Source organism: Pelophylax lessonae, assembly GCF_965119305.1.
Source record: "Pelophylax lessonae genome assembly, chromosome: 13".
Lineage (NCBI taxonomy): Eukaryota > Metazoa > Chordata > Amphibia > Anura > Ranidae > Pelophylax > Pelophylax lessonae.
Window position 1 is genome coordinate 172,722,447 of NC_138780.1, and position 22,874 is coordinate 172,745,320.

The 22,874-nt window shown below is 41.3% G+C and overlaps 1 protein-coding gene across 1 annotated transcript in view; it reads right to left on the bottom strand.

Annotated features, from left to right (window-relative positions):
- The window catches only part of LOC309569687 (B2 bradykinin receptor-like), a 44,460-nt gene extending 27,870 nt beyond the window's left edge, over window positions 1-16,590 (bottom strand). Inside the window, exon 1 of the mRNA XM_082275630.1 lies at window positions 16,415-16,590. Within this exon, the coding sequence (XP_082131756.1) occupies window positions 16,415-16,444 (30 nt within the window). The 5' untranslated portion in view covers window positions 16,445-16,590. The remainder of the gene's footprint in view (window positions 1-16,414) is intronic.
- Window positions 16,591-22,874: the final 6,284 nt, after the last annotated feature.

The window sequence follows — 22,874 nt, forward strand, 5'->3', positions numbered from 1 at the left end:
GAGACGTGAGAAGAAACTCGGGAGCTTGGAGTTCTCTGGAGTTGCGAATAGATCCACTTGTGGGAGATCCCATAGGCTGAGGATCTGCTGAAAAATGTGCGGATGTATTGCCCATTCGTTGGCGTCCTCGAAGTCTCTTGATAAATGATCCGCCACTGTGTTCAATCTGCCTGGTAGATAGGCTGCTCTGAGGGCCACCAGATTCCTTTCTGCCCAGATCATAATGGGCTCTACTTCCCTCAGGAGGGTCCTGCTGCGGGTCCCTCCCTGCTTCTGGATGTATGAAACCGCTGCCCTGTTGTCTAGGCGTAGTAGGACCCTCTGCGCCCTCACCTGAGGAGCTAGTGAGGTTAGTGCCATGAATGCCGCCCTCAGCTCTAGAATGTTGGAAACCAAGTCTTTCACCGGAAAGGACCATCTCCCCTGAATCTGTATTGTTTCGCAATGCGCTCCCCATCCCTGGCTGCTCGCATCCGATGTGATCATGGTCCAGGAATGAGAACCCAGATGGTGAGGTTTGGCGAGATTCTCCGGATCTGTCCACCAATGAAGGCCTCTGCGCATTATCGATGTTATCTGGATCGTTTGCGAGAGTTGACGTGTGCGCCACTGGGACAGGAATCCCGACTGAAAGAACCTCAGGTGCCAATGTGACCATGGCACTAGAGGGATGCAGGAAGACATTGAGCCGATCAGACTCATACATTGTGAAGCTGACATGTAGTCCCTTCCTATGGCATGAAGTGTCTTTTGAATTATTGCTGTTGCCTTCATTTGGGGTAGAGAGACCGTGCCTCTGGCCGTGTTGAATTCTGCCCCTAAGTATACCATCACCTGGGTTGGAGATAGTTGACTCTTCTGCCGATTTACTAACCACCCTAGATCCTTCAGGGTTTGTAGTAGAATGTCCCTGTGGAGAATCAATTTCCGTGGACAGTCGGCTAGGAGGAGGATATCGTCCAGGTAATGATATACTCTTAACCCTTTCTCCCTTAGGGGGGCAAGGGCCGATATCAAGACCTTTGTGAAGACTCTTGGGGATGTGCACAGGCCGAAAGGCAGAGCTTGAAATTGTAGGTGGACATGACCTACTGCGAACCTTAGATATTTTTGGAAGGCGGGAAGTATAGGAATGTGTAGGTAGGCATCTTGCAGATCCACAGATATCAACCAATCCATAGGCTGTACTGTTTGGATTATTGTCTGTAAGGACTCCATCTTGAATCTTTCCAGATGAATATAGCGGTTTAGACCTTTCAAATCTATAACCGGCCTCCAACCCCCTGTCTTCTTCTCCACCAGGAACAGGGTTGAATAGAAACCTGTGAAGCGTTCCCCATAGGGTACCGGTACCGCCGCTTGTTGAAGTTGAAGTGAAACTAGAAAGTCCTTTAAGGCCTGTGCCTTCTGTGGGGATGATGGTAGTGTCGTCTTTTTGTAAGTCGCCCGAGGTGGTTGCTGTTGGAATGTCCAGAAGTGACCGTAACGGATGGTAGAAAGGACCCAAGGGTCCTGGCATTTTGTCATCCAATTTGGTAAGAAGTGGCGAAGTCGGGCTCCCACTGTATCGGTCACTTCTTTTCTGGCGTCAAAAGGACTTTGTCTCCCCTTGTGGGGTAGTGAGATTTTTATTTTTTCTGGATGCCAGAAAGGAAGACTGGGTACCTTTCCAGGGCCTCTTATTGTCCCTGAATGGACGGGTCTGTCTGTAGCCTCTAGAATTTGACTGGCGGAACCTTGAGAGGAAACCCCTTGTTCTGCGTTCCTTCCTATCTTGTGGAAGAATACCAGTCTTTCCTCCAGTGACCCTGGAAATGGCCTTCTCCAATCTTTCACCAAATAGCGATTTACCATCAAAAGGTATTTTGCACCAGCTCTGCTTTGATGCCAAGTCAGCCGTCCAAGGCCTTAACCATAGTGCCCTCTTAGCCATCACTGAGTGGAGCATTGAACGAGAGGCGCACCTAATTGTGTCAATGGCGGCTTCTCCCACGAAGTCTGCCGCTAACTTCAATTCCTCAAGTGACTTGATAATATCCTCTTTAGGGACATCCTGTCGCAGAGCTGTCTCAACGTTGTCAGTCCAGGAATGAATGGCACTTGAGACTGAAGTCAGCGCAATAGCGGGCTTACAAGCTGCCCCTGCGGCCAGATAGCATCTTTTTAGGTCAAGATCAATGCGCCTATCCAATGGATCTTTAAATGAAGTTGAATCTTCCATTGGAAGGGTCATGTTCTTCGCTAGACGCACCACCGCTGCATCCACTACTGGCATGGAGGATAAGGCTTGTATTCCTTCTTCCGGCAACGGATAAAATTTATTCACTCTGTTGAAGGAGAATTTTTTATCTGTCTTACTCCATTCATTCTCAATCACTTCCCTTATTTCTCCCATTAAAGGGAAAGCGACTTGTTTCCTCTTGAGGAAAGGGAAATATGACTTTGACTTAGGCCGGGGTTCCGCTGGTTCATCCCAGGCGATGGCCTGCTTAACCGCCTGAATAAACGGCTGAACTAAAGCAAAGTTGAAACCTGAAGGCTCTTCTTCATCTGAAGATTTGTCCGAATGTTCCTCCGAGGAAGGATCTCTAGTGGCTGGAACTGCGCTAACAGTGATAGCGGAAGGACCTGCGATCACCGGATCCGATTCCTGTGGCTGAGAAGCCTGTGGTATAGGACGAGCTGGGATGGTGGACACCAACTCTGCAATTGAGTCCTTCATTGTTTGTTTAAGTAGATCAACTACTTGGCGGCTCTCCGTGTCACAACTGGCCGCATAATCCCTGAGACAGTCTTTACAGACCAGCTTTCTCGGGAGGGGTTCCGCGCCACAAGACCAGCACTTTTTTCTTGAAGAATAATGTGGTGAAGGAGAGCGATAACGGCTTCTGGATCTTGATCTCTCTGGGTATCTTGAGGAATGTGACCTGCGATCAGGACTGTGGTCATCCCGTCTTCCCGATGATTTTTGAGATCTCTTCGATGGTACTGGACTGTGACAAACCAAAAATAATGGATGTCAGTGGCGCACTCTTTTTTTTTTTTTTTTTTTATACTCACGAAAAGTTGGTCCCATACCTATTACGGTCAGGTGGATCTTGGTTTCGTGAGGAATGACTCATGGTAAGGGCAAGAGGATCAGCTGAAAAAGGAAAGATTATAGTAGAAAAACATGTATACATATATATATATACATATACACACATACACATATATACAGAGAAAGAGTAAGAACCAAAGCATAAAAACCACCTACCGAGAGAGAGCAAACGAAAATGGTCTGCAGGGCAAGGCTAGTTGAAACCGAAGACACCGCCTCTCTAAACTTCCTGGTTTAAGTACATCAGGCTCCACTCCACCTGAGCCGAAGCACCAATAGGAAGGCAGGGAAACCATTGACTGGATTTTTTTTTTTTTTTTTTTAAAACAACACTGCCCCTTTAAGACATAATTTGTAAATGTGCTGCCCTATACCTGAGCCAAAACCTAACTTCCTGTAACTTTTTTGAATTCTGCCTTCTTCAAAACAACACAACCCTTTTTATTTCTTTATACTGCAGCTTTAAATAAATTATTCATTTATATACATATATTTTTTTTTTTTTTTTTTTTTTGAGACCACGGCAAAATGGCCGCCGTTGTCTCTACCGCGCATGCGTCGTCCCGCAATTCTTACTGCGCATGCGCCGCAACCCGACATGTCGCCGCACAGAGACTCCCACCGAAAAGATGGCCGCTGTGGGAGTCAATGCGCATGCGCCGGCCGCCGCGTCATCACGGCGCGACCCGGCGCGAACAGGGGAACAGGACGCCGTAGCCATTAGAATGCTGCGTGGGGGAATCGCCCCCAATTGCCCTAACGCCAGACAAGGTAGCCATAACACACGCAATTAAGAATATAACTGGGAATAAACATCACAATCAGTGCCCACAAAACTATGCATAGTGATGGAAAGACAGAGAAGTGTAGAAGGGAAAGCTGATCTCTCTGCCACCATGAATCCCCACATTATACATGTATCCTTATCCACATACTCATGAATATTATATATATATACATATATATTTTATGAAAAGACGGCATATTTGTTCCACATTAGGAAACGCCGTTACTCACAGACCCCAGAAGATCCACAGAAGGGGTTCCCAGTCTTATTAGCGCGTTTAGCGGCCCAAGAACAGGGACTGCACACGGGAGAGGCTGAACCCGGTGGAAGCTGCCCGTTTTCACAGGCAGAGGTAGGGACATACTGCTGCAATCTTCACTGTTCAAGAGGTTTGAGGAAAAAAAGGAGAATGATGGGGGGGGGGCTATACCTTTTAATTTATGCTATTCACTGATCCTGAAGGTGGAGTCGAGGCGGAGCTCTATCACTAGTATGCTGCCATGGAGGCACCAGGAAAACCAGTTTACATTAAAACTGATTATATCAGTCCCTTGAGCATTTATAACAAAGATCCAGAAGAAAAGGAAATATTTTCGGCTGCTGGTACTTAAAAATTCCCATCTACAAAAACAATTTTGAAAAAAAAAAATGTGTTCTAAAATGATATCCAGCGTGGTTAAGATATTGTTTTAAGATGAAAATCTCTCTCTCAAAATCTCTACAGAAAACGTAATAATAATGATTCTGACTTTTTATTCAGTAGAAAATTAGGGAATAGGTGTGTCTGGCAATGTGACATTTTGGGGGTTTATTTACTAAAACTGGAGAGTGCAAAATCTGGCGCAGCTCTGCACAGAAACCAATCGCCTTCCAGGCTTTTTGAACAAAACTTACTTGACCAAGCTGAAGTTAAAAGCTTATTTGCTACCATACACAGCTTCACCCCTATGTGTCTGGACCCGTCCAGCTACTGTTGCAGGGGGAGCCAATCAGTGGGTCCCGCAGCCGCGATATCCACCGGGCACCCGGGATCGCTCCCTGTGGAGACAGAACGGTGGTCTGACGGTGGCAGACCACTGTTCTGCCAGTAAGGGACACAGGGATCCCATGTTCCTTTTATTTAGGATCACAGGTCTCTGTGTTCATGCAGCAAGTCCATCCCCCACACAGTTAGAAAGCACCCCCCTAGGGACACATTTAACCCTTTGATCACCCCTGGCGTTAACCCCTTCCCTAACAGTGTCATTATTACAGTAACAGTGCATATTTTTAGCACTGATTACTGTAGTGATGTCACTGGTCCCCCAAAAGTGTCAAAAATATCAGTTAGGTGTCCGATTGTGGTGGCCGAAATATCACAGTCCTGCTAAAAATCGCTAAACGCCGCCATTACTAGTAAAAGAAAATAATAATAAATAAAAATTACATAAATCTTTCCCCTAGTTTGTAGACGCGATATCTTTCGCGCAAACCAATCAATATACACTTACTGGGCTTTTTTTTTTACCAAAAATATGTACCAGAATACAAATTGGCCTAAAATTATGAAAAAATTAGATTTTCAATTTTTTTTTTATTGGGAATGTTATATAGCAGAAATTAAAAAATATTGTTTTTTTTTTTTTTTTTTTTTCAGAATTGTCGCTCTTTTTTTGTTTATAGTGCAAAAAAAAAATTTGCAGAGGTGATCAAATACCACCAAAAGAAAGCTCTATTTGTGGGGAAAAAAGGACATTAATTTTATTTGGGTACAGCGTCGCACGACCGCACAATTGTCAGTTAAAATATTGCAGTGCCGTATCACAAAAAATGGCCTGGTCATTAAGGAGGTAAAACCTTCTGGTCCAGAAGTGGTTAATACCCATCTATGGGGTTTGTTTTTTTTGCTAACTCCCCCTTGCCAATCTCTCTAGAGTACCCCCTTTTTTATTTATGGCTTCAGTATTTTCAGAGTCACGGATCATAAATGGTTCCTCAGAGTGGAGTTCTGACTCGGAGGTTCACTGTTCACTGCTGGCTATTTGCTCAAGGTGACAAAGCTATGTACCATTTTCAGGAGGTCAATAATTCCAGCCTGTATATTTTGTTCATAAAAAGGTTTTCTTTTTTTTTTCTTGGTCAGTTACAAAGTGCACAGACACAATGTAAGTTAAATGGGCAACAGTCTGTGCACACCTGATCATCAAACCTACCTTACACGGCCAGCTGTATGTGGACACCCTTCCAAGATATTGAGTTTCGGTACCTTTAATGAAGGGTTCTGTTAACACTACACAATACAAAGACATTTTAGATAATTGTACGCTTCCAACTTTGTAGTAACAATTTGGGGAAGGCCCTTTTCTGTACCAGCATGACTGTATCCCTATGTACAAAGCCAGCTCCATAAAGACATGGTTTGATGAGTGTCATGTGAAGGAACGGAGGTGGCATGCTCAGAGTCTTGCCCTCAACCCTACTGAATACCTTTGAAATGTTTTGGAACACCAGTTGTGAGCCAAGTCTTCTCATTCAACCTTACAAAGGTTATCTTGGCTGAATGGACACAATTTCCCATAGACACACTCCAAACTGTTGTGGAAACCCTTCCCCGAAGAATGGGGTCTGAAATGGTCCCAAAGGGGGCCATTTCCATATTAATACCCATGGTTCTAGAATGGGAAGTCCAACAAACTCATGTAGGTCTGATGGTCAGATGTTCACAAATATTTGGCCTTAACCTCCCTGGCAATATTCCCGAGTGTGGCTCAGGGAGGGATTTCACTGTCATAAGCGGCAACCCCGAGCCACACTTGGGGTACCACCAGGGAGCATCGCTGGATCCTTGTAGAGGGTTACTTACCTTATCACCGGGATCCAGCGATGTGTCCCCTTCAGCATACGGCGGCTGGATCTTCCGCCCGATGCTTGTGAGCCCCTACTTCCGTCTCCTGCGACGTGATGCTCGCGGGGGGGTGGAACCGGCGGCAAATTTGAAAAGTAAAAAACACAAACACACTGATTTCATTACAAAATAAATTGATATTAGTTTGCCCCCCAGTGCCCTTTCCTGCAGTTTTACTGTACTTTATATAGATATATATATTTATACTATATATATATATATATATATATATATATATATATATATATATATACTGTACTTTATATATATTTATATATATATTTATATAATATATATATATATATATATAGATAGATATATATATATATATATATAGATATATAGATATACACTTATATATATATATATATATATATATACACACATATATATGTATACGTATATATATACACACACATATATAAATATATATATATATATATACATTTTGACTTATTCATAGTTATTAATTATATTATAATTTTTGATTTTGTGTTTCAAACTTTATCATACCTGAGATACCTGAGAACCCACAGTAAAAAATAATCATATGTAAATAGTTGGTTTGGGCTGCTCGTCCTTAAGAATTACTAGCAAAATAATTGTACCGCTTTCAGCACCTAAAATCGGAAAGAATCATACCGCCAGGGAGGTTAAAGTGTACTTGCACAAAGCAAGGTCCATAAAGACATGGATGAGTGAGTTTGGGATGAAATAACTTGGCTGCCTGCACAGAGTCCTGACCTCAACCTGACAGAACACCTTTGGGATGAATTAGAGTGCAGACTGCTGGCCAGGCCTTCTTGTCCAACATCAGTGGCTGACCTCACAAATGTGCTTCTGGAAGAATGGTCAAACATTCCCATAGACACACTCCTAAACCTTGTGGACAGCCTTCCCAGAAGAGTTGAAGCTGTTATAGTTGCAAAGGGTGGGCCAACTCAATATTGAACCCTACGGACTAAGACTGGGATGCCATTTAAGTTCATGTGTGTGGAAAGGCAGGCGTCCCAATACTTTTGGCAATATAGTGTATGATAAGTTGTGTGACTCACTTGTTACTTGCAATAATAGGGTATAGTACAAATAAAAATGCAAGATATAACTCGGAAAAAGTATTAAAATAAATAGCTTTCAGCTTTCCTAAAATTTCTTGGGTATCTTTGCAGAAAAACGCAATAAATGGATTTCCTCTTGGTGGGCTTGGTGGAAATGTAAAAAGAAGTTGGTGTTTCGTTGCCCAGCTGACCTTCTTATTCAGCCATAAACCCCAGTCTTTTTTTCCCCTCTTTTGCTGTCCCTTTATTTAGGCTTATAGATAGATCTTTACACATAAGTTTAACTTTTACAATATTATTATATTAGATGAAACTTCTTAATCAACCTCCAAATAACTGCATTTATTTTTTATCAAAGTAAATAATTAAAAAAGTAGTGATGAAAAAAAAAAAAAACACCCGTGGGTATAAAATCTTAAGCTCCCTCACCTGTATACTTCTTATTGACCAGAGCACAGTACACATTTCCACTATGGGCTAAGCCTCGTTTACACTGGGTCGATTTGACATGTCAAATCGGAGGCTATTGGCCTATTGGCGGCAATGGCACCGTCCGAATCAGTGTGCCACCGACTTTGCAGCGCCGCATCAATTCCCAAAGGTAGTTTCTGCACTACTTTTGGCGATTTCTGTGAAATCGCCCCAGAAGTCAAACTGAAAATGCCGTTTTAAAATCGTTCGATTTCAAACCTGCCTCAGTGTGAACCTAGACTTATTGTAACTATTTGTGGTACTGAAGTAATACATACAGTACCACATATAATTTTTGGGGGGAAAAGAATGCTTTTTTGAGCTATTGTGTTCCAAAAAAGTAAGACAAAAGTGAAAAAAAAAATGGATGTCCAGTTTTACTACCCCGTTTCCCTGAAAATAAGCCCTACCCCGAAAATAAGACCTAGCATGATTTGTGGGGATAGCTGCAATATAAGCCCCACCCCGAAAATAAGCCCTAGTTAAATCCTTGATCTCAGTCCCTCCCTCTGCAGTATTCGGAGAGGGAAAAGTAGAGCTCCGGAGGGTCACGTGAGTGCTCAGCGGCGCTGTAAATAAGTTATTTTCCACAAAAAGTTACAAAAGGAGACACACTGCACATTACATAATCTTTTTACAAAATCGATTACATAATTTTACAATGACTTTATCCAAGGTTTATTTTTGGGATTACAGAATGTCATAATGCTGACTCCTGAGCTGCCGGGGAGAGAGGGGGGAGAGAACTTTTTTTTTTTTTACATTTTATTGTTTTATTCCAGGTCTTTTAGAACATAGAGAGGGCTACATGACACAGCACAAGAACTGTGCTGTCTATCATGTTTTAAAGGATCGGTATATTTATTTTAGGGTTACAATCACTGTAAGATTGTCATTGCACATACCGTAAATAAATAAGACATCCTCTGAAAATAAGCCCTAGTGTGTTTTTTTGTAGCCAAATTTAATATAAGACCCGGTCTTATTTTCGGGGAATCACAGTAGTACTATTAAAAAAAAAAAAAAAAAACTAGTGCAATTGCACATTAAATTACAAATCTTTTTTTTTTTTTTTGGAAACAAAGTTTATTTTCCAGCTATTGTCTTTCAAACAGGTAATAAAAAAAAAAAAAAAGATACTGGGTGCCCAGTTTTACTAGTGCTATTAAAAAAAATGCTAGGACTACTGTTCATTAAATTAAAAGCCTATTTTTTAGTTTGTCTCTTTTTTTTTTGTTTTTTATCACAGGGCTACAAAATGAACAATGATAGAACATAAAAAAAAAAAAAAAATTAGCCACTTAAGCCCCGGAAGATTTTACCCCCTTTCTGACCATGGCCTATTTTGCAATTCGGCACTGCGTGACTTTAACGGACAATTGCACGGTCGTACGATGCTGTACCTAAACGAATTTGGCATCCTTTTTTTCCCACAAACAGAGCTTTCTTTTGGTGGTATTTGATCACCTGTGCGATTTTTTTATCATGCGCTATAAACAAAAAAGAGCATCAGTTTTGCAAAAATAACAATATTTTTCACATTTTTTATATGAAATTCCCCAAAAGAAATGTAAAATTCAAAATTTTTTAACATTTTAGGCCAATTTTTTTTTTACCATATGTTTGGTAAAAAAAATCGCAAAAAGCGTATTTTGATTGGTTTGCGCAAAAGTTATTGCGTTTACTAACAAAGGGAAAGATTTTTGTCATTTTTGTTGTTTTTTTTTTTAACGCGTAATGGCGGCGATCTGCGATTTTTTTTGCGGGACTGCGACATTGGGGCGCACAGATCGGACCCTTGACTGACATTTTTGACACTTTTGGGGTTACCAGTGACATTACTGCAGTAATCAGTGCTATACATATGCCACTGGCAAAATGACACTGGCAGTGAAGGAGTTAACTGTATTGGAGAGGGAGGGGTTAAGTGTGTCCTAGGGGCGTGTTTCTAACTGTGATTGGCTGCGGCTTGATGTGTAAGAACAATGATCAACGGTCCTACATAGTAGAACTGTTTGATCACCATTCTTACACAGGGAGAACTAACAGGTGGCTTTGTTTACACTAGCCGCCTGCCTTTCTCCCGCTGTCACGGACGATCGCGAGTGCCCGGCGGACATCGGGTCCACCGGGCACACGCGCGGGGGGGTCCGTCACAGAGCGGGAGCACGCATCCGGCGGCGCGCGCTCGCTTCCAAAACCCTTACAGGCTAGCGACGTGCGGCAGTCGGCAAGTGGTTAAGCGGGAAAGGTAAAAAAAATTAAAATAGAAAAAAAAAAAAGCCATAATTAAGGGGGTGGAGGAAATTAATCAGGGCTAAATGAGGTTATCTCTAAGGTGACGATATTGCCGATATTTCGGTGAAAGTGCTTGTACCGGAGTGATGTTTGCAGCTAGAGGCATCACCCCGGTACCGGCGTCCATAGCCGAAGGTCGGCTGTCTTGTAATGACAACCGATGTGGCTGAGAAGCTGCTCGGCTGTCATTACAAGGAGCGGGGACGCCCCCCCTCCCGCCACCTTCCGCAGCTCGCCCGGGTCTCCTGTCCCACCGGGAGACCCAGGCAACCAGCCTGCACGGCCGCCAAAGACCCGATCAAAGCCGCATTCGGCTCTGATTGGGTCTTCATGCAAAAACCTGGAAGTGATGTCATGACATCACTTCCGGGTACTGGTGCCAGAATAAAAAAAATACCAGCATTCAAAACGGCCAAACTTGGCGTTTTGAATGCTTTTAAGTGCAGAGGAGGGGTTTGGGGTCTTTTAGACCCCCCAGATCCCTCCACAACAGTACTGTCAAGTAAAAAAATAAAAAAAAATAACATTTTTTAAATGTACGAAAATAATCGGCCCATATTGGCCGAAACCAATACGCGATTACCAAATTATCGGTATCGGCAATGAAAAAACGCTATTGGTCAATCATTAATATCTAGTTCGTGTTTGGTCTATAACTGGCAGATCAATTATATGTGTGTATTAACTCCTAAAATTATCTTTGTAAGCTGATGCATGGCAGAGTGTGTTCTTTGTCTATATGCTTTGTAAAAAAATTGATCATTTTCCCCAAATATGGGCTTACATTTCAGGTATTTATATAAAAAAAAAATGGTAAAGCTTGTTAAGGACTATATAACTTTAACAAGTGTCTTTTTATGCATTTTTAAGTTTTTTTGATGGAAGCCAAAGTAAAAGGGCTGCAAAAATCACTGATAAGTCTGACGTGTGTGTTTTCTGGTCTTTAACATTCCAATTGACTTATTCATTATAATTGACATTATATCATTCCAATTGCATTATCAGCACTGGTCCAACCAGGACCGCACAAAACTTTGTTTACATAATTATAATTATACGTATGCTATGAAGTCGTGCCAGTATGTACAAGCACTAAGAAAGTTGGGAGGAATACTATTTTGTATACATAATTATATCCTATAACGCTTCCAGAAAAACTGAGATAAGGCTTGTTGGGAGTGCAAACGTGTATTTATGCAACTTAAAGCACCCTTTCATCTGAATATTCCAAATTAAACTATTGGCACATTTTGAAAAGGGTTAAAATAGCAATTAAAACAAAATTACTTTGGACTCCAGGCTTTTGTTTCCTTTAATAACTTTGTGATTTTATCTTCGTCGTTCTCATCCCGGTCGCCATTTTTCTTATTGAGGGCCGAGGATTCTTTTTCCCTTTACAAACCTGAAATGTTTGCAGCTCCCCCACAATGATGAGCAAGAAGATCCCACTCCTGCACACTCAGCGCTCTACCCTCAAGTCTTGCACATGTGACATTATCTTCAACTGATGGGAAAGAAATGCCTTTTCCAAAAGAGATCTTGAGAGATACCCTAAGATCTCCCAAGATCTTACAATTTACTCCTAAGATCTCCCAGGGAAGTACTGGTCATGTAGCTTCCAACTGGTCAGCTTTGAGGTTCTGGCTAGTTGATATTTAATGCTTTAATTTTACATATCACTTAAATATATTTAAGGTTTAGCATGGAGGCTCTTTTTGTGTTGGGGGAAGCGTCAGCTTTAATAACCTTAGAATATTCACAGTTACCCCTTTAACCACGACTTTATCATTTATTTATTACAGGTCCTCATATAGCACTGTCAATTTAAATATATATTATACTTTCACATCAGTCCCTGCCTAAAGGAGCTTACAATCTAAGGTCTCTAACTCACATTATTGCACATACTAGGGCCACTTTAGACAGGAGCCAATTAACCTACCAGCATGTCTTTGGAGTGTAGTTGGAAAAAAAGAGAACCAGGAGGAAACCCTTGCAGGCACATGGAGAACATGCAGACTGCAGCCAGGTAGTGTCATGGTTGGGACTTGAACCAATGACACAAGTGCTACTAAGTGAAAGTGCTAACCACTTGGCCCCTGTACTGCCCTCTATCACAGCATACATCCAAAGAAAACAGTGACTACACATTCTTCACCACTTGCCGACCGCCGCCTACGGTCAGCCCCTCCCAGGCAAAGTGACGTATCGGTACGTCACTAGCCTGGGAGCAAATAGGGGGCGAGCGTGCCCCGCCGGAGGCGTGTTCCCGCCCCCGCTCGTTCCCTAAGAAGCACTCGCGATTGTCGACTAATGTAAACAAAGCCGCCTGTTATTCTCCCCTGTGTAAAAGCACAGATCATACGGTCCTGCTATGTAGGACTGTTGATCTCTGCTGTTACACACAAAGCCACATCCAATGACAGTTAGAAGCATGACCCTAGGGACACACTTAACCCCTCCCTCTCCAATAAAGTTAACCCCTTCCCTCCCAGTGTCATTTTTACAGTAACAGTGCATATGTATAGCACTGATTACTGTAGTAATGTCACTGGTACCCCCAAAAGTGAAAAAAATGTCAGTCAAGGGTCTGATCTGTCCGCCGCAATGTCTCAGTCCCGCAAAAAAAAAATTGCAGATCGCCGCCATTACTCGTTAAAAAAAAACAATAAAAATGACAAAAATCTTTCCCTTAGTTAGTAAACGCAATAACTTTTGCACAAACCAATCAAAATACGCTTTTTGCGATTTTTTTTACCAAACATGGTAAAAAAAAAATTGGCCTAAAATGTTAAAAAATTTTGATTTTTAACTTTTTTTGGGGGAATTTCATATAAAAAAATGTGAAAAATATTGTTATTTTTGCTAAATTGTCGCTGTTTTTTTGTTTATAGCGCATGATCAAAAAATCGCACAGGTGATCAAATACCACCAAAAGAAAGCTGTGTTTGTGGGAAAAAAGGACGTCAAATTCGTTTGGGTACAGCGTCGCACAACCGCGCAATTGTCCGTTAAAGTCACGCAGTGCCGAATTGCAAAATAGGCCCTGGACAGGAAGGGGGTAAAATCTTCTGGGGCTTAAGTGGTTAAGTGGTTAATTCACTAACAGTCATATTTAAAAAAAAAAAAAAAGCACACATAGGGGAGTATTTATATATATAAAAAATTGCATAGCTATTTGTCCAGTAAAACTCCTGTTACATTTGTTCAGTGTGAATGGGGCAAAATTGAATGTTCTCAGGTTAAATCATACTCATTCATAAAATAATGGTTTGGGAAAATACTGCATTATGATCACTGGAAGGAGCTGAGGATCAATATTATTTCCTATGATCCTCAGCTCCATCTAGTAGTGGTTATTTCCCAAACCATTCTATTTTTTATGAATGAAAAAAATTTGAACTGTAATGGAAATAGAGAAAAAAATGAGATTGAAGGATTATAAGAGGTGCATGAAAGTCAGCCAGCCCCCAGTCTGTAATGGAAATAGAAGGAGAAATTTGATTTTGCCCCTTTGCATAGAAAAATAATGTACTAACAGTTTCACTGGATAAACAGCTATGCAAACATTTTTTTTTAAAAAAATACACCAAATACTAAAACACACATACTAAAAAAATACTAAAAACATACCCACATTTTCCCAAAATTAAACAATTTTTTCCCCATTCCTTCATTTAACTATTCCATTACATTGGACCCTGCATATAGGATAAACAGGTTTGTGGTGCAGGCAGAGTCTGCTCATTGAAACCAAGCATACCTATCATTAGTGGAAGGAGGGAGAGCGCACTCTGTGTGTAGTACAAATGTTCTCCCAACAGGGAATTGTGGTGAAGCTCTGTCAACGCTCCAACCTCTCATTGGAGCCAGATGCTTCAAGATAGAGCTGTAAGTGTATAAATGCAACTTTACCCTAAAATAATAAATTGATCCAGACTTATAAGCAATAATATTAAGGAAGCTACTTGGTTTTAATTAAAAAAAAAAAAATATATATATATATATTTATATTTATATTTATATATGTATATCTGACTGGTAGTGAATAAATACCATATAATCCCTGTTGTGTTTAAACGCATGTGGTGGGTATATGGCCAAAGGGCTGGCAAAGTTAGTAGCAATCATCATGGCCACATCTGGCAGACTTCCTTGCGCAATGGTGCATGCAGTGTGAACTGGCGCACGCAGATGTGCAACAGCTCGCATTGCGAGCGCACAGCATGACAGATGCTTGCGACCACTGGCCTATATAAACCTTCTGCTGAGACCTCTAGATACCTGGATTATTGTCAGCATCCCTGTGTTCCCTGTGCTTCTGTGTTTCCTGATCCTTTGACCTCCCGTTAACGACCCGACTTGCCTTGATCTGCTTCCTGATCTCCTGGTTTTACCCCTGGCTTATACTTCTGATTTTGATTCTGTTTGCTCCCCTGTGTTGACCTCGGCTTGGCTCACCGACTCGGCTACTTCCTGCTTACTGTGTTTGACCCCGGCTTGTTCCAGTTCTGCTGCCTGACTGATCCACTGTGTACGACCTCTGGCCTGGCTCCCGGTACTGCTCTTGGTCTCCCTTCTACCAAGTACATCAGCACACCTGCCCTACAGTGCATCCTGCCTGTTACAGCTATCTTCTGTTGATTAGCTCTTCAGACTACAGCATCTAGCAAACTGTGTTTCTTTGGGTATTGCACTCCCTGTGCCACCTCCAGGGGTGCTCTGCACGTAGCCGCAAGGGGAGCCCTCTTAGCACCTTGGCTTCCAACCGGTATGTGACAGCATGCTGTGATGTAGCAATTGTTAGATGGAATAACGATGGGCTTGAGTTTGGTCTGAGCCCAAGCCCGTCCAAACCAGGAAGTTGGCTGTCATTACTGGACTGCAGGAAGGTCCCCCATTCCACAGTTGATTACACAAAGGGACAGGGATACCTGTGACATCATTGACCTAATATAACCGTGTGTCCATATAAGGTCAATGATGTCACAAGCATACCTGCAACTTTGTATACAGCAGCTACAGAGAGGGGAATCTCCCACCCGCAACTCATTGGTTCAGCAATGACAGCCAACTTCTAGGTTGAGATTGACCACCAAGCTGCATCCTAGTGAGGAACGGAATATGCAAAGGAGAAGGTGATAGGCCAAAGGTAAAGGTGATAGGGCATAGGGATTGCCTTTGAGTCTGAAGTAATGCATTGGTACTTTGGGAAGGCAGTGTGCACATGTTCTGGATTGGGCTTTAAAAGGACCATAGTGGTCCACTGAAGAAGCACTGTAGTACAATGAGATGTCTTCAATATAGATGCAATAATACTTCACTTCAATAATGCCTTCACATTACAACTTACAGGTTGACTTTTCTAAGTCAAGAGAAACATGCAACTCTTAACATTACATCCAAAGTTCCTGTTCACTGTCCTGACTTCAGATAAATAAAACTTGTTTTTACAGTGAACACATATTAATTAGCTGGATTTATTACCAGCAGTAAAGAGCCTGATGGTAATAAATCCAGCTAATTAAAATGCAGAAATAAATGACACCTAAACCGCAATGTAGAAGAGTAGTTAAGAAAACAATTTTAAGGTTTTGAAAACTTTTCTTGACATCAAAGCCAAGAATACTCAATAACATTAGAAGGGAATTTAAACTTTCCCACTTTTAATCTAAACATAATTACACACATCTGTTATCCAGCTGCTGTGATGTTGCCTTTTAGTTTTTTTTTTTTTTTTTACCTATCACGTTTTTTCCCCCCTCATTACAGAAACATGATTATTGCTATTATTAGAAGAAAATGTGTTACAGTACCTTATAAACATGGGAATCCCCAGTAGTCATTCCAGACGTAATGCAGCTTAATTCCTGTGTGGTATAAGTGCGGAGCGGAGGAAACCTCGAAGAATAATGTGCATGTGTGTGTGTGCGTCTGGTATCACACCCCTGGCTGAACTGAAGAGGGCGGCTCTTTCAACGCTGAATTTTCAATGGAACGTTGACTGGCTCAGTGCAAGTTAAAATTACATCAGCTGGGCTGGCACTGACTGATCTTTTTTTTTTTTTGTTAAGAAAATATTATAAAAAAGATAAGTAAGCAATTAAGGAGAAAGAACAGTGGCTTTTGGTCGTTTTTTTAAATTTTCACGCTTATGTTATTTATATTTTTTAATTTGAACTAAAATATTTTTATATCACAAAAAATGTAATTCTGGTGTATCTAAAACCAAACTTTTTTTTAAAGAATAGAATAGGGGTTAGAATAGGGGTTCTTATTTCTTTATTTTCAATGACATCCCTAATAGATTGCCCATGATGTCCCCATACTCCCCTCATGTTGAAATTATCATCCTTACCAATCCTAATAGGTATCAATAGCTTGTTTTTACTTTACACATGGATACACCATCGAGTGGCCGGAGTCCACCTATGGACCACTGGACATACCACTGCCTTGATAGGAGAGGACCATAGGATCCTGCTTTTCTTCTGGGACACCTCGGACCCCCAGGGACGCCCCCCAACAACCCCCCCCCCCCATTACAGAAGGGAGTTAAGAGCCAACGGAAGGAGCTTCATTTGCACCTCAATACCCGCTCTATACCCCTGTGTGGGGTGGGTATATCTGGTTAGTAGGTCATTTTACTTTAGGGGTCACCCAGCACCTCGCCAGTTACCCACCACGGGGTCATTGTAAGATTGATTCACAAGCCACCTGTGCATTTATCAAGTTATGGACTAATTTATTTTCCATATAGCACCATTCCATCACTGGCTATTAGGACTTTATCCCAGCCAGGCACTATATCATATCCATTAGTCACTTTCTGTGCACCCTATTGCACTATTTGTTGTCACATTTATTTATATTGACTGTTCCAACCACTTTTTATATTTTATAGTGCTATTTCCCAGCACTCCTTGCCACTGTCACTTTACCTTGTTATTACCATCACTGTACTTATTTATTTATTTATTAATTATTATATTTATTCACTGCTTGAGGATATTTATTTATTTTATACTCACACTGTCACACATATTACACCTTATCACGGGGATATTTATCAATTATTGCATTTTTTCATACGTTGATTTTATATTCTTACTGTGTATATTTATTTGTCGCACTGATAATTTATTGTACACTACATTTTATATACACATCACGGTGCACTTATTTATTTATCTACACATTGTAACTTTCAATACAGGCAGCGCCAATTACCCAATATTTTTTTCCTTCATTTCATACAGTCTTTCGACTGTAGTTCAGGGTAGGCTGCAGCCTATTTACACCTTCACATCCCTTAGATATCCTTAGCGCGGAGTTCACTTTTTACTATCCCTAATAGATTGCCCATGATGTCCCCATACTCCCTTCATGTTGAAATTATCATCCTTACCACTCCTAATAGGTATCAATAGCTTGTTTTTACTTTACACATGGATCACCAAGAAGAAAAACAGGAAAAACAAAATCATTAGGATTGTATTGTATTTATTACAAAATTAGAAAAGTTGGCTATGACTAGCTGCCATTTTTTGTACAATTATTAAATTTAACAAAAAATGCAGCTTTAGACGGTTGTCACCAGAACATGTGTCTCCATTGCTCCATTGGACGTTTTGCCCTCTGTTGCTGTTCCAGTAGCAACAGAAAAGATTTTGTATTTCCCATGACTTTCTATCCCAGTATTAATAGCCAGCAGGACAAAAAGAAAGAGGTAACCTCCCCAATGGGAGACAACAAAGCAATAAAGACTTGACAATGGATTCAAAACTTTTGTACTCTTTAAATATAAAAAGTAAGTTTTGGCTTTAGGTATATTTTAACATGATATGCATTAGTGATTGACCGATATCGGTTTTTCGTTGCCGATACCGATATTTTGGCCAATGCAGATCAGTATCGGCTGATATTGGCCAATATTTTTGTACATTTAAAAAAATTTATTTATTTATTTTTTTTTTTAAGTGCAGAGGAGGGGTTTGGGGTCTTTTAGACCCCCAGATCCCTCCACCAAGCAACATGCATATTAAAAAAGAATAGCGCACACATGCAAAAGAAATGACTATCAAATATGAAGACAATCCATAAATAAAAATGGGGATTTGGTCCCACCATATGGCCATATCGTGCTCAAGCCCACCACTACGTCAAAGTACCCCATTGTCAGTGGGTCCTACACTAACCATGCATGTCGCTTGGTTCATAGCTGCACCAGCTTTAGAAATACATGTTCAGGGTTTGCTCCCCCAACTTTTTGCTTGTTTATTATGTATTCGGTCTGACCAGACTTCTGAGGTTGAGCACCGTCCTCCCCCACACACACCTGTACTCTATCAGTGTCCACTATCAAGTAAATATAGGAGGAGTCCCTTGTAGTGCATTAGCACATCTCTCCCAGCAAGGAGTGTTGTCTCCAAGGGTTAGAGAGGCTGGATTCATCCTTTTTTATGGATAGTGTAGGACCCACTGACAATGGGGTACTTTGACGTAGTGGTGGGCTTGAGCACGATATGGCCATATGGTTGGACCAAATCACCATTTTTATTTATGGATTCTCTCCATATTTGATAGTCATTTCTTTTGCATGTGTGCGCTATTCTTTTTTAATATGCATGTCGCTTGGTTCATAGCTGCACCAGCTTTAGAAATACATGTTCAGGGTTTGCTCCCCCAACTTTTTGCTTGTTTATTTTAAAATATTTATTTGGTTAAAGGGAGTCCTAGGCAATAAGCAAACCTTGCATTTTGAAGCAAGCTCCACTTTAAACTGGATGAGCAATCCTTCTGGTAGGTACAGGATGTACTCAGAGCCAAGAGGCTGTAGCCAATGCTAAGAAAACAGGAATTATCCATAAAGGTAATCCATCCTACTGGCACCTTTTCAGATACTGTTGGGACAAATACGTTTTTTTTTTTTTATAATTATTTTTTCATAATTTTTTTTTTTTTTTTTTTTTTTTAGTGAAAGCACATTTATACTTTAAAGCATTGGCTATTCATAAATTATCAATTTTAAAATTATTTATTTCATAATGAAATGGTGACAGTACAACCTATTTAAAGGAAATATATAATGTTTGCCTGTATTTATGTATTGTCTTTGTTATGCGCAAGGCTATTTTGTAAAATTATGTACATATGAAATATTGCCAATTGATATTTAATATTTACCACCTGCTACCACAAAGTGACGAGTGCAAGGCAACAGAAACACCTAGGCACTTTTTGTTTTCTAACTAATCTGCTGTAAATCATGAATAAATCTGAATATCACACACACAGCTGAAAGACATACCTCATTCCTCATAGACTCTTTTTAATCTTTAATCTGCACAAGCAAATGAGAAAGTAATGAACTAATGCTGGGCTTTCTTAGAAAGGCCAGCATGCCCTCTAAATACTTTATTATGGATATACTCTGTATGGAATGTTAATTTGCAAATTAGGAGGTAATAAAGAAAACAATGAAATAAAACATTAGGTTAGAAATAGATCAACTAGCAATAAACAAATTCCAAAAAACTGACATGTATTTGAATTGATTTTAAACTTATCTGATATTTTGTTGGAAACAGGAATTGCAGATACTTTTGATTTCTATGCTGAAATGGAGTTTGAAGCATTGACTTTGTCCAACTATGCACCAGAATTGAAGCTGCTTGAAAATGTTTTTAGGTATATAACTTTTTTTGTAGACAACATAACCTCAGAAGAATTTGATATGCTAAAGTCCATTTATTATTCAAATATGTCCCTTATACTAGGAAGGAAGGCTCGGACTTTGCACTGAAGGCAGCTTTAGGGGAACAGCCTTGTTACAGTACTTGCTGGATCCCTGCTGGGTCTTTAAGCATTTCTCGCAGTAACCCTGCTGGGACTTCCAGGAACCCTGCTGGAACTTCCAGGAATCCTTGCAGAAACCCTGGTGGGTCTTCCAGGACTCCTCGCAGGAACCCTGCTGGGTCTTCTGGGACTCCTCGCAGGCTGGGATATCTAGGTTTCCCAGGACCTCCATGTCTTTCAAATTTCCCAATATTGACACTGGGGATGTCCTCTGAACACAAGGGTATTTAGGCACAAGCCTTTGAAGTGACTAGAGCTGCCTTATCACCAGCTACATGAGAACTAAAAGTGCTATATTTCTTACCTGCCAGTTGCCTGTTTGTTATAAATCCAGATTGATGTGACTACTCTCTCCTGCTGCCTGCCTTGACCTGACTACTTTCAACCCTGCCACCTGCCAAGACCCCCGCATGTACCTGAATTCTCTTCATTTTCACCTGCCTCGACCTGACTACTGTCTCCCTTGCCACCTGCCAAGACCCCTGCCTCGACCTGACTACTTTCTGCTCTGCCACCTGCCAAGACCCCTGCCTCGACCTGACTACTCTCTCCCCTTCCACCTGCCAAGCCCCTGCCTGGAACAAACTGCTCTCTCCCCTGCCCCCCGCCAAGACTCCTGCCTTAACCTGACTACTCTCTACCCTGCCACCTGCCAAGACACCTGCCTGGAACTAACTACTCTCTCTCTTGCCACCTGCCAAGACTCCTGCCTTAACCTGACTTTTCTCTCCCCTGCTACCTGCCAAGACTCCTGCCTGGAACCAACTACTCTCTCTCTTGCCACCTGCCAAGACTCCTGCATTGATCTAACCACTTTCTCTTCTGCCACTGGCCAAGACCCCTGCCTGGACCTGACTACTTTTCATCCACTGCCTTCCTCAAACCCTGCCTGGACCTGAGTACCCTCCCGCCTGCTAAAAGATAAAGCATCTGCATGACCTGACCACTCTCTTATCTATAGCCATCTAAACAGGCTCTGCGTCTTAGCCTTTCTGTTCCAGCCACTCCTCTGGTGGGGTTATTCTGAGGGCCACAACCATGAGCCAGTTGGAGCAAAGATAACCATGGCCACTATGGTTCCCAGCCATCTCCACCATCATGAGCTCTGCTGAAGACCAACTGCCACCTAGACCCCACACCTCATAAGAGCCTGTGGAACCTGCCAGGATGTACCATAACAGGCCCTCGGGATCCTTTAGCTGGTAACCACAAACAGATAAAATACAAGTCTATACTCAGGAGCAACAGAGCACAGTGCCAAAAAGTAATAATCAAGAGAGTCCAGGCAGAGTGCACTAGGTGACAAAAAAAGTGAATTAGGAGATAAGACAAGGAGAGATAACCAAAGTTAACTCGAAACACACTTGGCAGCTATGACTGTAAGAGGACACAGAAGGAATGCAAGGGTACTGCTCTGTGCTAAGCAGGAAGCACACTGGTAGTCATGGTCTGTGACAATAAATAGTACTGACCAAACAATACATGTAGCAAGGCCAATACAAGTCACAGGGACTCATTTAAACCAAGGCAGGGGAAATGCTTCACACACCTTATACAGGAATAGCAAAGCTATGCATACCAATGAGGCTCCTGGGAAATCAAAAACAGTTGTGCAAAGGTAGAGAGAACAGCATAGTGAGGACTGTGCTGCAGAGTAAGAACAATGACAGGCTTCAAGGAAACCTATAAAAAAATAAAATAAAAGCTGCAATTTCTTTTCTAAAAAATGTCTAATTGCCTGGCTGTCATGCTGATAGGGACTTCTAACTTTCTAGATTTACTTTTTTCAGGGAGTAAAAAGAAAAGCCTCAGGTGCAGAATGACACCCAATCAAATAGCATTTTCAGAGGATGGTCAGCAATGGTAGCTCCTGCTTTTCTAATATGATAGGTTCAGTTTAAAGAAGACAATGCAGCTTTTGAAAAAGCAGTGTAAAAAATAGAAGTAGAAGTAACAGACACTGGATTCCAGCCCCTCTTAAATTACATGTGTAAGCAGTTGAGTGGGTGGTCTGAATAGAAGAAGAATATATACATATATATATATATATATATATATATATATGTACATTCATCCACCCTTTGTACCTTATCTCCTACTCTTCACTGGGTGTCACACCCACCACCTTTTTTTTCAATTTGCACAACCCTATTATGGTAGCAGTACTAGTAGACCTCTATCTACTATATACTTTGACCATATTAATTTCATATATACATATGTATATATATATATATAATATTTTTTATATTTAGAGACATCTTTTGCTCTGCTACCACCGGCAAATCCTTCTACTCTACACATCCCAGCCCTCTTTGCCATGTGTGTAGCGTGCTTTGCCTTGTCGGCCCGTCCTGTGTTCCCTCAGCTCCCGTGGGAGACATTCCAGGCCATGTTTCTTTTCCCAGTGTCAGCAAC